This window comes from Helianthus annuus, chromosome 11 (assembly GCF_002127325.2).
Source record: "Helianthus annuus cultivar XRQ/B chromosome 11, HanXRQr2.0-SUNRISE, whole genome shotgun sequence".
Lineage (NCBI taxonomy): Eukaryota > Viridiplantae > Streptophyta > Magnoliopsida > Asterales > Asteraceae > Helianthus > Helianthus annuus.
Genome location: NC_035443.2, coordinates 182,203,235 through 182,215,994, shown reverse-complemented (window position 1 = coordinate 182,215,994; position 12,760 = coordinate 182,203,235). Strand labels below are relative to the sequence as shown.

The window sequence follows — 12,760 nt, the reverse complement described above, 5'->3', positions numbered from 1 at the left end:
GTAACAAGCATAAAAATGGATAACCATTTTGAAGTCGCTAAAAAACTCTTTTTTCGACGAAAAATTTCTTTTTGGCCGGAAATTGGAAAACTCAACATTTTCGTCCAAAACCTCTTTGTAATCTTAGATTGCACATTTAGGAACTTTTTCCTGGCCAAAAATAGTGTTCAGGAGACTAACAGGGTTAGAGTTTTGTTAGCCAAGTTCATTGAAGGTCAATATGGTAATAGTTAAAAGAGTAAATTACGATTTTGGCTCCTGTGTTTATTTCACTTTTACCTTTTTAGCCCAAAAATAATTTTTTAACATCTGAACCCCAACTTCTTTTTTTCTAACCCTTTTGGCCCCTAACATCTTTTTTTCTAACCCTTTTGGCCCCTAACATTTAATGAATGAGGTTAGTGTTAGAGGCCAAAATGGTTAGAAAGAAAGACGTTAGGGGATCAGATATTAAAAAATTATTTTTGGACTAAAAAGGTAAAAGTGATATAACCACAGGGACAAAAATCGTAATTTACTCCTAGTTAAAAAAACCAAAATTCACTTGACACCATTTTTCACCGTGTCAATAACACCACTTGGAAACCCTAGTTCAAAACACCCTGAATCAATCAATCGCAGTCGTCAGTTGCATCGTTCGAACGAACATATTCATCGAGACAAAATGAGCGGTGTAGGAAAGAAAGTTGCAGATGTAGCCTTCAAGGCCTCAAAGTCGATCGATTGGGATGGAATGGCGAAGATGATCGTCACCGACGAAGCTCGTAAGGAGTTCTCATCACTCCGTCGTGCATTTGAGGAAGTCAACTCCACTTTGCAGACCAAATTCAGTCAGGTATCAACTCAAATCGCTCTGGATTTTCTGATTCTGTGTATATGTATTGAATTTGTGATGTTATTGTGTTCAGAAGTATGGATCTTAATTTGATCCGATAGTTAGGGTTTCCGTGAAACGAAATCGTTCGGATTAGGTTAGATAATGAAATGATGTTTTGTTTATATACAATTGGTGTGTGTACGCATCGAATCTGTCGATGTTATTGTGTTGAGCAATACGGATCTGTGTTTGATTTATAGTTAGGGTTTCCGTGAATTGAAAACGTTTGGATTAGGTTTTGATGCTGAAATGATAATTTTGTTGATACAAATTGCTCAAAATTTTCCAATTTATGTGTATAGGTATTGAATCTGTTGATGTTATTGTGTTGAGCTGTACGGATATGCGTTTGATTTATAGTTAGGGTTTCCATGAATTGAAAACGTTCGCGTTAGGTTTTGATGCTTAAATGATAATTTTGTTGACACAAATTGCTCATAATTTTCCAATTTATGTGTATAGGTATTGAATCTGTTGATGTTATTGTGTTGAGCTGTACGGATCTGCGTTTGATTTATAGTTAGGGTTTCCGTGAATTGAAAACGTTCGGATTAGGTTTTGATGCTGAAATGATAATTTTGTTGACACAAATTGCTCATAATTTTTCAATTTACGTGTATAGGTATTGAATCTGTTGATGTTATTGTGTTGAGCTGTACGGATCTGAAATTGATCCGATAGTTAGGGTTTTTGTTAATTGAAAACGTTTGGATTAGGTTTGATGCTGAAATGATATGTTTATTGACGCAAACCGCTCAAAATTTTTCGATTTTGTGTATATGTATGTGTAGGTATTGAATCTGTCGATGTATTATGTTGAGTGATGCGGACCTACGTTTGATCTGGTTGTTAGGATTTTTTGTGAATCAAAACGTTCGGATTAGGTTTGATGCTGAAATGATGTTCTCATGTTCTATTTATCTACGTTTGGTATATGCATATTGTTATGACCTATGATTTCTACATCAATTTGTAACTAGTAATGAGATGTTGATTTTTTTCTGTCCATAAGACGAAGAATTTGGATTCCTGCCAATAATTTGATGTATATTTTAGAAAAGTTGATATTATTGCGATTAGTTATATGTGTCGAGTGATGAGTGATGATCCATGTTTGTTTAGATGGTAAAGGCTTTCTATGAATTTAAAGCATGTAATGAAATGATGATCTATTTTTGTGTATAAGACGAAGAGTTTGGAGTTTTGGACTTGTGCCTATTATTTGATGCATCATGTATGTTCTAGAGCCAGTGATATTTTCTTTTGCTTTGTACTGCTTAAAGCAATTAATGTTAATGTGTTTAGTGATACAAATCTATGTTGTCAAAAGCGCACTAGGCGCGCGCCTAGGCGCAGAGGTGCCGAGCAGCGAGGCTGAAGCGCCTGGTGGTGACCTAGGCGCAAAACTGCGTCTTTTTTGTAAAAGCCCTGGTCAGGCGGTCGCCTAGAGCTAGGCGCAAGCGAGGTAGAGGCGAGGTTTTATGGATGTCAGGCAATAAACAAGAAGAAGGCTGAACGCTGCTAGAATCACCATCTGATAGTTTTTTCTTCACGTTTTACTCTGCATCTTTCCCTTGCGGCGCTATCTTTTCTTTTTTACCGATAACCTAAGGGTTTTATTATTTATGGGCTTTCTTTTGACTTCTGTTTATATTTGTTGGGCTTTTTCTTTGCTACTGCGATTTTTGCAACCAATTGGGCTTTAAATATTTTAAAAATTAAGTTGTATTTATATAAACTATTATTAATAATTTTAATTTTCAAAGCATAATATATATTTTTTTTCCTCTATATGCGCTTTTCTTAAAAAAACCCTCGTTTTTTTGCACCTTGCGCCTAGGCTCCGGGCTAGGCCTATGCGCTCTGAGTGCGCCTTGCGTCTTTGACAGCATAGATTCAAATGTATGTTTGTTTAGATAGTAAGAAGGGTTTCTATGAATCAAATGCATGTTATGGGCGATGATCTATTTTTGTGCATAAGATGAAGAATTTGGACTCCTGCCGATAATTTCATTTATTTATGTTTTAAAGCTGATGATATTGTTGCCTAGGATCACCTAAGCCCTAAAATAATTAAGGTTAATGTGCATGTTGAGTGATACAGATCCATCTCTGTTTATATAGTAAGGGTTTCTATGAATCAAAGCATGTAATGAGTTGATATTCTATTTTGTGCTTAAGACGAAGAATATGGACTACTGCAGATTATTTAATGTATGTTCTTGAGCTGGTGATATCGTTGCCCTGGTCTGCCTAAAGCAGTTAATGTTAATGTGTTTAGTGATACAGATCCATGTTTGGTAAGATTAATAAAGCTTTTTATGAATCAAAAGCATGTAATGAGATGTTATATCCGACAGTTTTATAATTCTTTAGATAAGATAAAGGTATCTTGACTTGATGCAATTCTGGAACTGGCCATTTTGTTTTTTCATGCAACATGTATATGAAAATAAGTGCTATTATGACCTCAGTAGATTAGGTAAATTGTATGATTTTATTTGTGACATCCTAAAGACTGTTTTCCTTATGACTAGCTTCATTATATTTCACTCAAATTGTTCTTTTTTTATTGGATAATGTAGGAACCAGAACCTATCGACTGGGAGTACTACAGAAAAGGGCTTGGATCTCGTATCGTTGATTCTTACAAAGAATATTATGAAAGTATGTTTTGCTTTGCCAAAATTTAACATGTTTACTCCTTTTCATAGACCATGTTTCGGACTTTAGGTAACCGTTTAACTCACAAATATAAGAGTGGGCTTTTTTGGTATGTGTTTTTTAACCAGAATCTTATGCTGTTGAATCTCGTTTTATGAGGAAATTAGGAGATCTAGTACTCTAGCGGCTTGTTCTGTACATTTATATTTATTTCGTAGCCAGATTGTACGTCTAGGTATTATGAGCTCGAGTGCCAGCTGACGTTATAGATCCTGTAATTCGGTGATAGAACCATTACATATGTAGTTTCAGATAAATGTAGATTTCTTTCTTGAACCAATGGTGAAGGAATGAAGTTAACATGCAATTGGCTCTAAGCTGTTTTAGAGCGATACTTGCAAGCTTCCATTTGTTATTTTTCTACTTTCAAGTTTCAACAGTTGCAGGTAAACCCGTAAAATATATAATAATAGTTGTAGGCACTTATTTATGCGTAGTATAAGTGTAAACTTTAAAAAGGATTATACAGGTCTCTATGGATTTGAAGGATATTTTGTGATGCCAATTATCCATTTTTATGTAAATCTGAAGAATGCCAATCAAGTGAGAGAGTTTATATCATTAAAAGCATGAAGACCGAGACTGTTTTTTGACATTAATGCAATTTTGTGAGGCAAATAGATTCTATATGCTATGAGGAGCAGTATATATAAATAAAATGCCATAATATATTTATACATTGTTTGCTAGCAGTTGAGAGTTATTGTAATTTTGATTTTAAATTGATATTAAATTTATTTCTCATTTACGGACCCTTTCCTTTTACAGGTGTTGAAATTCCTAAGTTTGTTGATAAGACGACCCCAGAGTACAAACCCAAGTTTGATGCATTGGTAAGAAGTCATATATCACACGTAACACTAGAAATTTGATCTTGTATGTTTTCCCTGTTTCTTGGTATTCAGTAATTTATTTTTTTTGAACGGCTTAAATCACACCAAATCCGCCTTTGGCGGGGCTCGAACCCTTGACCTCAAGGAATAAAAGAAAGAGTAAATTACAAAAATCGTCCTTTATGTATGTCACTTATTGCAAATTGTGTCCTTTGTCTTCAATAATTACAGAAAACGTACTCGATGTTTGCAAACCCTTGCAAGTTATGTCCTTTAGCCCTAACTCGGTTAATTTTTGTGGTTAAATCTGACCAAATGGACCCCACATGAGGGTATTTTTGTGGTTAAATCTGAACAAATGGACCTCACATGAGACTAAAATGACCAAAATACCCTCATGTGGGGTCTATTTGATCAGATTTAACCACAAAAAATTAACTGAGCTAGGGCTAAAGGACATAACTTGCAAGGGTTTGCAAACATCGAGGACGTTTTTTGTAATTATTGAAGACAAAGGACACAGTTTGCAATAAGTGACATACATAAAGAACGATTTTTGTAATTTACTCTAAAAGAAATGGCCAAATTTTTATACATTTCTAGCTGGACTTACATGAACCAGCTCGTTTACACTCCTAGTGTTGGCGTTCTTTTAACTATGTATATATAATTATATATACTTTTTTAATTTTGTAATTATGAAATGACAGTTGGTGGAACTGAAAGAAGCTGAGCAGAAATCTCTCAAGGAATCTGAAAGACTAGAGAAAGAAATTGCTGAAGTCCAAGAGCTGAAGGTAACAAACAATGATACTCTGTTTTTAGTACGGGTCAAAACGGGCCGGACTGGTTGGGTTAACTGGATATAAGTTTTTATTTGAATTTGTTTTTTTTTTTAATTTTGAAATTGTGTTATTGTCATAACAGAAAAAACTTAGCACCATGACTGCTGATGAGTACTTTGAAAAGCACCCAGAATTGAAGCAGAAATTCGACGATGAAATCAGAAATGATTACTGGGGCTATTGATTGATGGTTTCCTTTGTGTGAATCCATTTCTTTTTTTCTTTTGGCATAAACCAATAAAGCAAAATCTGTCTTTTGTTTGTATGGCTGCAGATTTCGGTAAGACCGAATACGTTGTCACGTTTATTAAATCTTATTACTCGTTTATGATCGGTTGATATGGGGGGGATCAAAAGCGCTAGACAATCATTAAATATTACAAAGAAATACACAAATCATATACGTATGTATTCGACCTGTAACCAACTAAGAACAAATCCGAGTAAAAAGAACCGTTTGCTTTCCCATTACAAGACAAACTAAAAGTGTATCCAACTAGGTCGGGATTTCTCCATGCGGGTCTCTCCATACGGTTCATCGTTATCCATTCTCCTATTGTTCCTAAAAGCCGCACACGCAACAACATAGGCAATGACTAGGAGGATGAGAACAACGATGTTGATAATCGACACCTTCCTCCAACTCTTCCTTAAACTGGCGAGCACGCCGGCTTTGCACGAGTTGCAGTTGTAACACAGTTGCTCTTGGTCGTTGCTCCACCGGTTGCAGTCGTAATTGTTCACCGTTAAAGCGGAGTTGATCGGGTTCCACGTTGTTTCGTTTGCATACGTGAACCCGCATTCTGTTGGTGGCTTGCAACATCCCGACTGCAATAATCATGAAATGTAAGTTAGGCTATCAGGGTGCCTAAAATAACCAATTTACCCTTGTGTTACCTAACCACATGATATTTTTTAAAGGGACCCATTTACCAACTAGAATAAAGCAAATAATTCAACATCATCTCTTATCATAATTGAAATCAAAATGATATCATTTGGTGACACCTACAATATTGATTGCTAGGTGACAATGACGTACCCTATATGATGTATAAAGTCTAGATTAACATCTTGAAAAATCACCAAAAACCTATGTTGTCAAAAGCACAAAAAGCGCGCGCCTAGGCGCCCGGGCGCAGCGAGGCGCACCTATAGCGCCTGGTGGTAGCCTAGGCGCAAAAATGAGTTTTTTTGAAAAAAAAAAACGCTGCTGAGGCGCAAAAAGGCGCGCGCCTAGGCGCAAAAACGGTGCTGAGGCGCAGTGGATAAGCAGGAAAACTGAAAAAAATGAAACCGACTATTAGCTACATGATCTTAAATGACATGTATAATAGTTTTTTTAATTTTATATGTGAAATCTTATTTATTTTCAAAGCATAACATATTTTTTATATTTTTTTTCTCTATGTGCGCTTTTCTTAAAAAAGCCCACGCTTTTTTTGCGCTTGCGCCTAGGCTCCGGGCGAGGTCGGCCTGCGCCTTGCGTCTTTGACAACATAGCCAAAAACAACCATTTGAATAGTGTGTTTACCATAGTAACAAACATTTTTTTTCTTTATGATTTAGAGACAATTAACAACCAAATATTGACCCTACTAATAACTTTGTTATGGGCGGATTTCACTGAGTATGGTTGTTGCCTATAAGCCTGTAACAACCAAAATCTTGACGAAATCATCAAGATTGAACACTTTTTATGATGACTAGTAATTCGTTTTAAAACAATACAACTTGACCACCAAGAACACGTTATGCGTTGACATATTGAGGACGTGAGACCTTTTTGAGATCTCGACACACACATCCTCCTCAGTGGCGGAGCTTGACCAACAGTTCCCGTGGGGGGGGGGGATCCTATATAATTTTAAAATTTTCGGATGAAAATCGGAAATTTTACACTTCTAACCGAAACATTGGGGGGGGGGGGGGGGTGCACCCCCAGTTCTCACTAAGCTGCGCCACTGCACGCCTGGTTCTCAATGGTGAAGTGTACAATCTCAACGTTTTTGTCGAGTTGTTGGTGATTAGTTTGTTTTAAAACCAAAAGTAGTCATAATGACTATTTTTGGTTACCCCAAGCATTCTAAAACCCTCAAATGATGGTGTGGATTGTTAAAACTAAGTATATGATTATTCACTTGGGCTAAACAACTTTAAACTGATTAGTATTCATAGCAACTTATTTCACTCACAAAATCAGATAAACAAATTGGATTAAGAATCCCAAACAATCTCAAGAGCTTATGACCACATCAGATCGCGGCATGACGCAATCAAAAGATCGCGCGCAATAAACGGATAAACAATTGCAATATGTTGAGTAGAAGTGTACTAAAAAAGCAAAAAAAGCAAGTTGTACATGAGATATATGTCTTCAAGGAGGGATAAAGGCCAGAAGACAAAATCCAAAAGTGAAGTAAAAGGAAACAGTTGAGATTTGGGATATCTTGATTGAAACTTTGACCAAGCAACCAATTAAAAATTATAATATAAAAGTATAAAAACTTGTTGTTTAAACTATATATATATAGTTTAAACTATATATATAATATAAAAGTAGATAAGTGTTTTCAATCTGAAAGTTTAGGGGGGTGTTTTGATGGGTAATTAAAACTGTTTATTTGGTTATAATACGTTATACAAAAATATGTTGTTTTGAGTGTATTTTGCTTAACCAGGTTAGTAGTATAACTTTTACCTTTTATAATAATGAAACAAAAAAAATATTTTACGTGTATACTTCATTGTACACTCTTATGTAACCTATGACATATAGTGGTCTAGTGTCTTCTGTTTATTCAAAAGGTGGAGGATTCAAATACTATAAGACGTAGGTATATACCGTTAAAAGAATATCTACACTTCGTATTCATCTACCAAATTTATATATATATACTACATTTACTATGAGGGGGAATAGTGCCAGACAGCTGTCTGACACCCACTCATTGGTTGTGGCCTTTTATATTTTACTTTCGAACCTTCAACTTCGCTAAAATGTGTGTTTGGCCCCTCTGCTTTTTAAAAAAGTTTTCTTTTTATTGCTTAACTTTGTTTATATGCTTGTTTAGTTCCTCTGCTATAACTTTAGTAGTGTACATGTTTTAACCATTATACTTTTATTCCTTTACTTTTATTCCTTTTAGTGATTCATCATGACTTTTTGTATTGTGCTTTTAAACCTCCAACTTTGCTAATGTACGTGTTTAGCCCCCTGGCTTTTTTTTTAAATTCCTTTTGTTGATTAACTTTGTTCATATATGTGTTTAGTGTCTCTCCTTTAACTTTGGTTGTGTACATGTTTAGTCCCTCTACTTTTATTTCTTTTAGTATTTCATCATTTAGCCTTTTCCCTAGCTAACTGTGACGAACCAATCCAGGGGAATAGTGACCGTTTGCTAGTGGTGGACAAACGCTATTACTCCTGAACTTTAATAAGTTACTTACTCTATGATGAGCATATTTTTACTTATGTCGCGATGTAGTTTTAGTTAAGATTGTTTTGTGAGTAGTATGTTTAAGTAATCGAAACATAGACATACATGCTATCAAACTGAGATATATTCTGCTTATGTCGCGATGTAGTATGCTTTCTGACCGGGGGTTAAAAATGTATATACCAAAAAATTTCTATAAAATCGGGGGGTCGAAAACGTATATACCAAAAAATTAATATACGAAAACTATATATTTTCCACAACTAAACATAAAGTTCGGGGGGCCGGCCGCCTCCTCCCGCCCCCACTATGCTGGGCCCTTGCTTAATATGCTATTTTTATCTTGTAATATATTGGATATATGTAAAATAAAATATTTAGATACAATACCTTTATTTATGATTTAGATATACATGTACACCAAACGGTCAAATCTCTTGCCAACTTACATGTGTCACCGTTCACTTTTACTTTTTTGAAAATTATTATTTTAGATATATTAAAAAATAAAAAAAATAATTTATAATTACAAATATAATTTTAGAGCCTATAATTCTACTCCACCCCAACCTCAAATATTAAAAACAAAAAATCATTTACAATTATAATTTTAGAGCCTATAATTCTACTCCACCCCAAACTCAAACCACCTTTTGAAAAAAAAAAAAAAAAAAAAACCTTTAAACAGCGATGAGGATATGATGCAAGCGCTAACCTTCGATGGTCATTCGGTTCAACTTCAAAAGGCCGTTTAAAGAGAACATGACGTAAGTCCTAACTTTCAAACAACGGTCTGGTTCAACCTCAAACGACCGTTTAAAAACAGAAGGATACGACGCAAGCCCTAACCTTCAAACACCCGTTTGATTCAATCTCAAACGGGTGTCTGAAGACCGGTTTAGTGTACATATAACTAAAAAATAAAAATAAAAAAAGACACTAACCTCAATAGGATTGAGCTTGCGTCGGTAATACACATCAGCAGACTCCGGGTACCCACCAACAACCCGACCCGTTTTCCTACAAACATCCGAATCACGAATACAAGAACTTATCTTCCTCCAATACTCATCACTAGCGACCCGGTCCTTCAACCAACCCGAATAGTCGGGTAAATAATAATCCTCATAAGCCCGGTTCGGTGCGGGTCGACCCGACCCTTTATCCGTAACCACATATGCAAATATCACAAACCCAATAAGCACAACAATAATTAAAAACATGACCCAAAGGTAAAGATACATGAGGAAGGTGTTCCGGTAACACGCGCCCGCGAACCCGGCTAGTGAGACCACCATGATCGCGACCCCGATAACGATCAACGGCCACTGGAGGAAGTGCATGCAGTCGGTGTTGTTTGCGCGCGTGCTTAGCCATATTCCGCCCCCGAGAATCGGAATTGATAGTAGGAAGGTTAGGAAGTTTAACAAACCAATCAGATGATTACTCGACCTCATGACTCTGAATCTCTGTTACTGTAATACGATTTATACTGCTAAAATGGTTGAGTCGGCCCTGAAAATATTTTTTTTATGTGAAAGTTTGTTGAAGTGTGGGTTGAATGATGGGAAATAGGGAGGGAAGAGTACAAAAATAAAAGTATGGAAAGTGACATGACGAAAATGGGTATGTGATGGGAGTGGGGAGAGGGGAAGGTGGAGGGTAATTGTGTCAATTGAGTTTGAAATGATAAGATAATGTAAATATCTACGTTGTCAATTAAGTGGTCAATTGAGTGAAAGGAGAATGTAAATATCTACGTTGTCGGTTGAGTGAATGTGAGGTGTCATGTGTTCGTTAACGTTAAAAGTGGGTTATAGATAATTATTGTTTGTAGTTGAAATATGTAAATAAAATAAAAAATAAAATGGGCCACTATGTGCTTATTCATTTTTTTAAAATCTAAGTTGGTGTTTTTTTAAAGAGATAATATATCTACAATCCGTGGACTACAACTGCAGACATCTGTTGAAGAAGAGGTGGACCAAACGTCTGCAGTCTGTAAGAAGAAGACTGTTTTTTAACGTATGTGGACTTCTAAAATAAACTGGTGGAGGTGTACGGACAGTGGTGGTGGGTGGTGGTGGTGGATAGTGATGGTGGTAGACGGTGGTGGTGGTGGTGGACGGTGGTGGTGGTGGTGGGTGGACGATGGTGGTGTTTTTTCATAAAACCTCTGTGCAAGCTCTTCTGTCTGCGCGGCACAGACCACGCGTAGACTGTTTGTTTTTCCGAAGACGTTTCATTAAAAAAGGTCTGCGCAAGGTCTTCTTAGTGCAGACTTGGTCCAGCCACTTCTAAGATCTTCTAAGGTTTGCAAAGAGTTAAAAACCACCAGTGACCACCACCCACCATCATCGATCACTACCCACCACCACCCAAAGAGTCCTAATATTAAAGAAAAACACTAAAAACACTTTAGTAAATACGAAAATTTCTTTATTGATAACCAAGATAGCGAAGTGCCAAACAATGCAATTAGTTAAGAACTGATGAAACATCAACTTTGTCAGGTACAACACGGAATTAAACCCAACTAAACTACCTGCTATAAGGTGTCCCATCAACCAAGTGGTTACAGTTTGAGTTCTAAAGTAAACTTTGCTTATAGATAATGGTGTCATGAGGTTAAGGTTTTCTAAACAATGAATTTAATAGACGGATAAAATACTCCGTTAATGTGGCAAACATTGTTCTTTTGATTCATTATTTTGGTCTGAACGGAACTGTGCGATGAGGATCCAACGGTTATCTCGTTCTACTCATGTGAACACTCTTGTTGATGTTTGTTTGATGCACATCTTCAGCTTCTTATCCCCAGTCCCAGGTTTGTTTTCCTTAATTTTGTGGGTATTTTGCTAATTTTAGGTGTTAAATTTCAGAAATTTGGTGGTATTTTGATGATTTTTGGTGTTAAATTTCAGAAATTTGGTGGTATTTTGCTGATTTTAGGTGTTAAATTTTATAAATTTATTAACAGCTTGCAGAAGTTAAAAAACAAACACTCTTCTCCCTGCAGACTGCAGATGTTTGGTTCACCTCTTCTGCTACAGATGTCTGCAGATGTGGTCCGCAGACTGCAGACGTTTTACCTCTGGAAAAACAAACAACACCTTAGAAGTGGATGGACCAAGTCTGCACCAAGAAGACATCGCACAAACCTTTTTTAATGAAACATCTTCGGAAAAACAATCTGTGCGTGACAATCTCTACGCGTGGTCTGCGCCGCGCAGACAGAAGAGGCTGCGCAAACTTTTTAAGTTCATTATTACCTTATTATCTTAAATGGCCAAATTGCCCCATACACGGGCGGACCCATGTTAGAAAGTTCGGTGGACAGGTTGAAATTTTTTTAGTGTATTTTTAGAGTAAAAAACTCGATTGATCCTTTAAAAATATGATTGAGCCCCTCATCCGCTCCATTAGAAAATAATTTATGGGTTCGTGTCACTGGTCCTAGATGAGAGAAGCTGACTCGTAAACTAAGGAGCTATGCTTGAGGACTAAATCCGTAATTTGCGCATAACCATATAGCAAATAGACCATCCATATAGTTTACTACTTGATGATGTTTTTAGTTTGACATCTTAGCTCAAATTTTGTTTACACCTCTAATGATAACCACCATCTTATTTACACTTGTGTCAATAAAATAAAGATGTGATGAACAAATAACATCTAAATGAAATCAATACTAAGATGCTATGTCATTGTAACCGTTACTATTTATTTAAAGTATATCAAAATAAAAAGACTTATAATAACTTCAAAGCCTAATATGCACCACACTCTCACCTCTAAAATAGTAAATGAATCCATGTTCTCGCCATGTCGATCAAGCATGGCTGGCATAATGGTTCACAAACGCCATATCGATCAAGCATGACCAGTCAACTGTGCCGACATTTGTAATCCTCAGTAAGGAAGATTTAACAGTTGACACCCGCGATGTTTTCAAGGCCAATATAACCAAATCAGTTTCATATTAAAAGTAATCATACCATTTTGACCCGTCACCCAACTTCGCCACCTATGTTAAAA

The 12,760-nt window shown here is 36.2% G+C and overlaps 2 protein-coding genes across 2 annotated transcripts; one reads left to right on the top strand and one right to left on the bottom strand.

Annotated features, from left to right (window-relative positions):
- Window positions 1-567: 567 nt before the first annotated feature.
- LOC110891375 (ATP synthase subunit d, mitochondrial) lies at window positions 568-5,618 on the top strand. The gene is made up of 5 exons (XM_022139071.2): window positions 568-835; window positions 3,463-3,544; window positions 4,370-4,434; window positions 5,145-5,231; window positions 5,362-5,618. Exons 1-5 carry the CDS (start codon window positions 665-667, stop codon window positions 5,461-5,463), a joined length of 507 nt encoding a protein of 168 aa, XP_021994763.1. The 5' UTR covers window positions 568-664; the 3' UTR covers window positions 5,464-5,618.
- A 2-nt stretch (window positions 5,619-5,620) lies between these two features.
- On the bottom strand, window positions 5,621-10,317 carry LOC110891373 (tetraspanin-3). The gene is made up of 2 exons (XM_022139070.2): window positions 9,664-10,317; window positions 5,621-6,107 (listed from the first exon to the last, which is right to left on the bottom strand). The coding sequence occupies exons 1-2, from the start codon at window positions 10,174-10,176 to the stop codon at window positions 5,760-5,762; spliced, it is 861 nt and encodes a 286-aa protein (XP_021994762.1). The 5' UTR covers window positions 10,177-10,317; the 3' UTR covers window positions 5,621-5,759.
- Window positions 10,318-12,760: the final 2,443 nt, after the last annotated feature.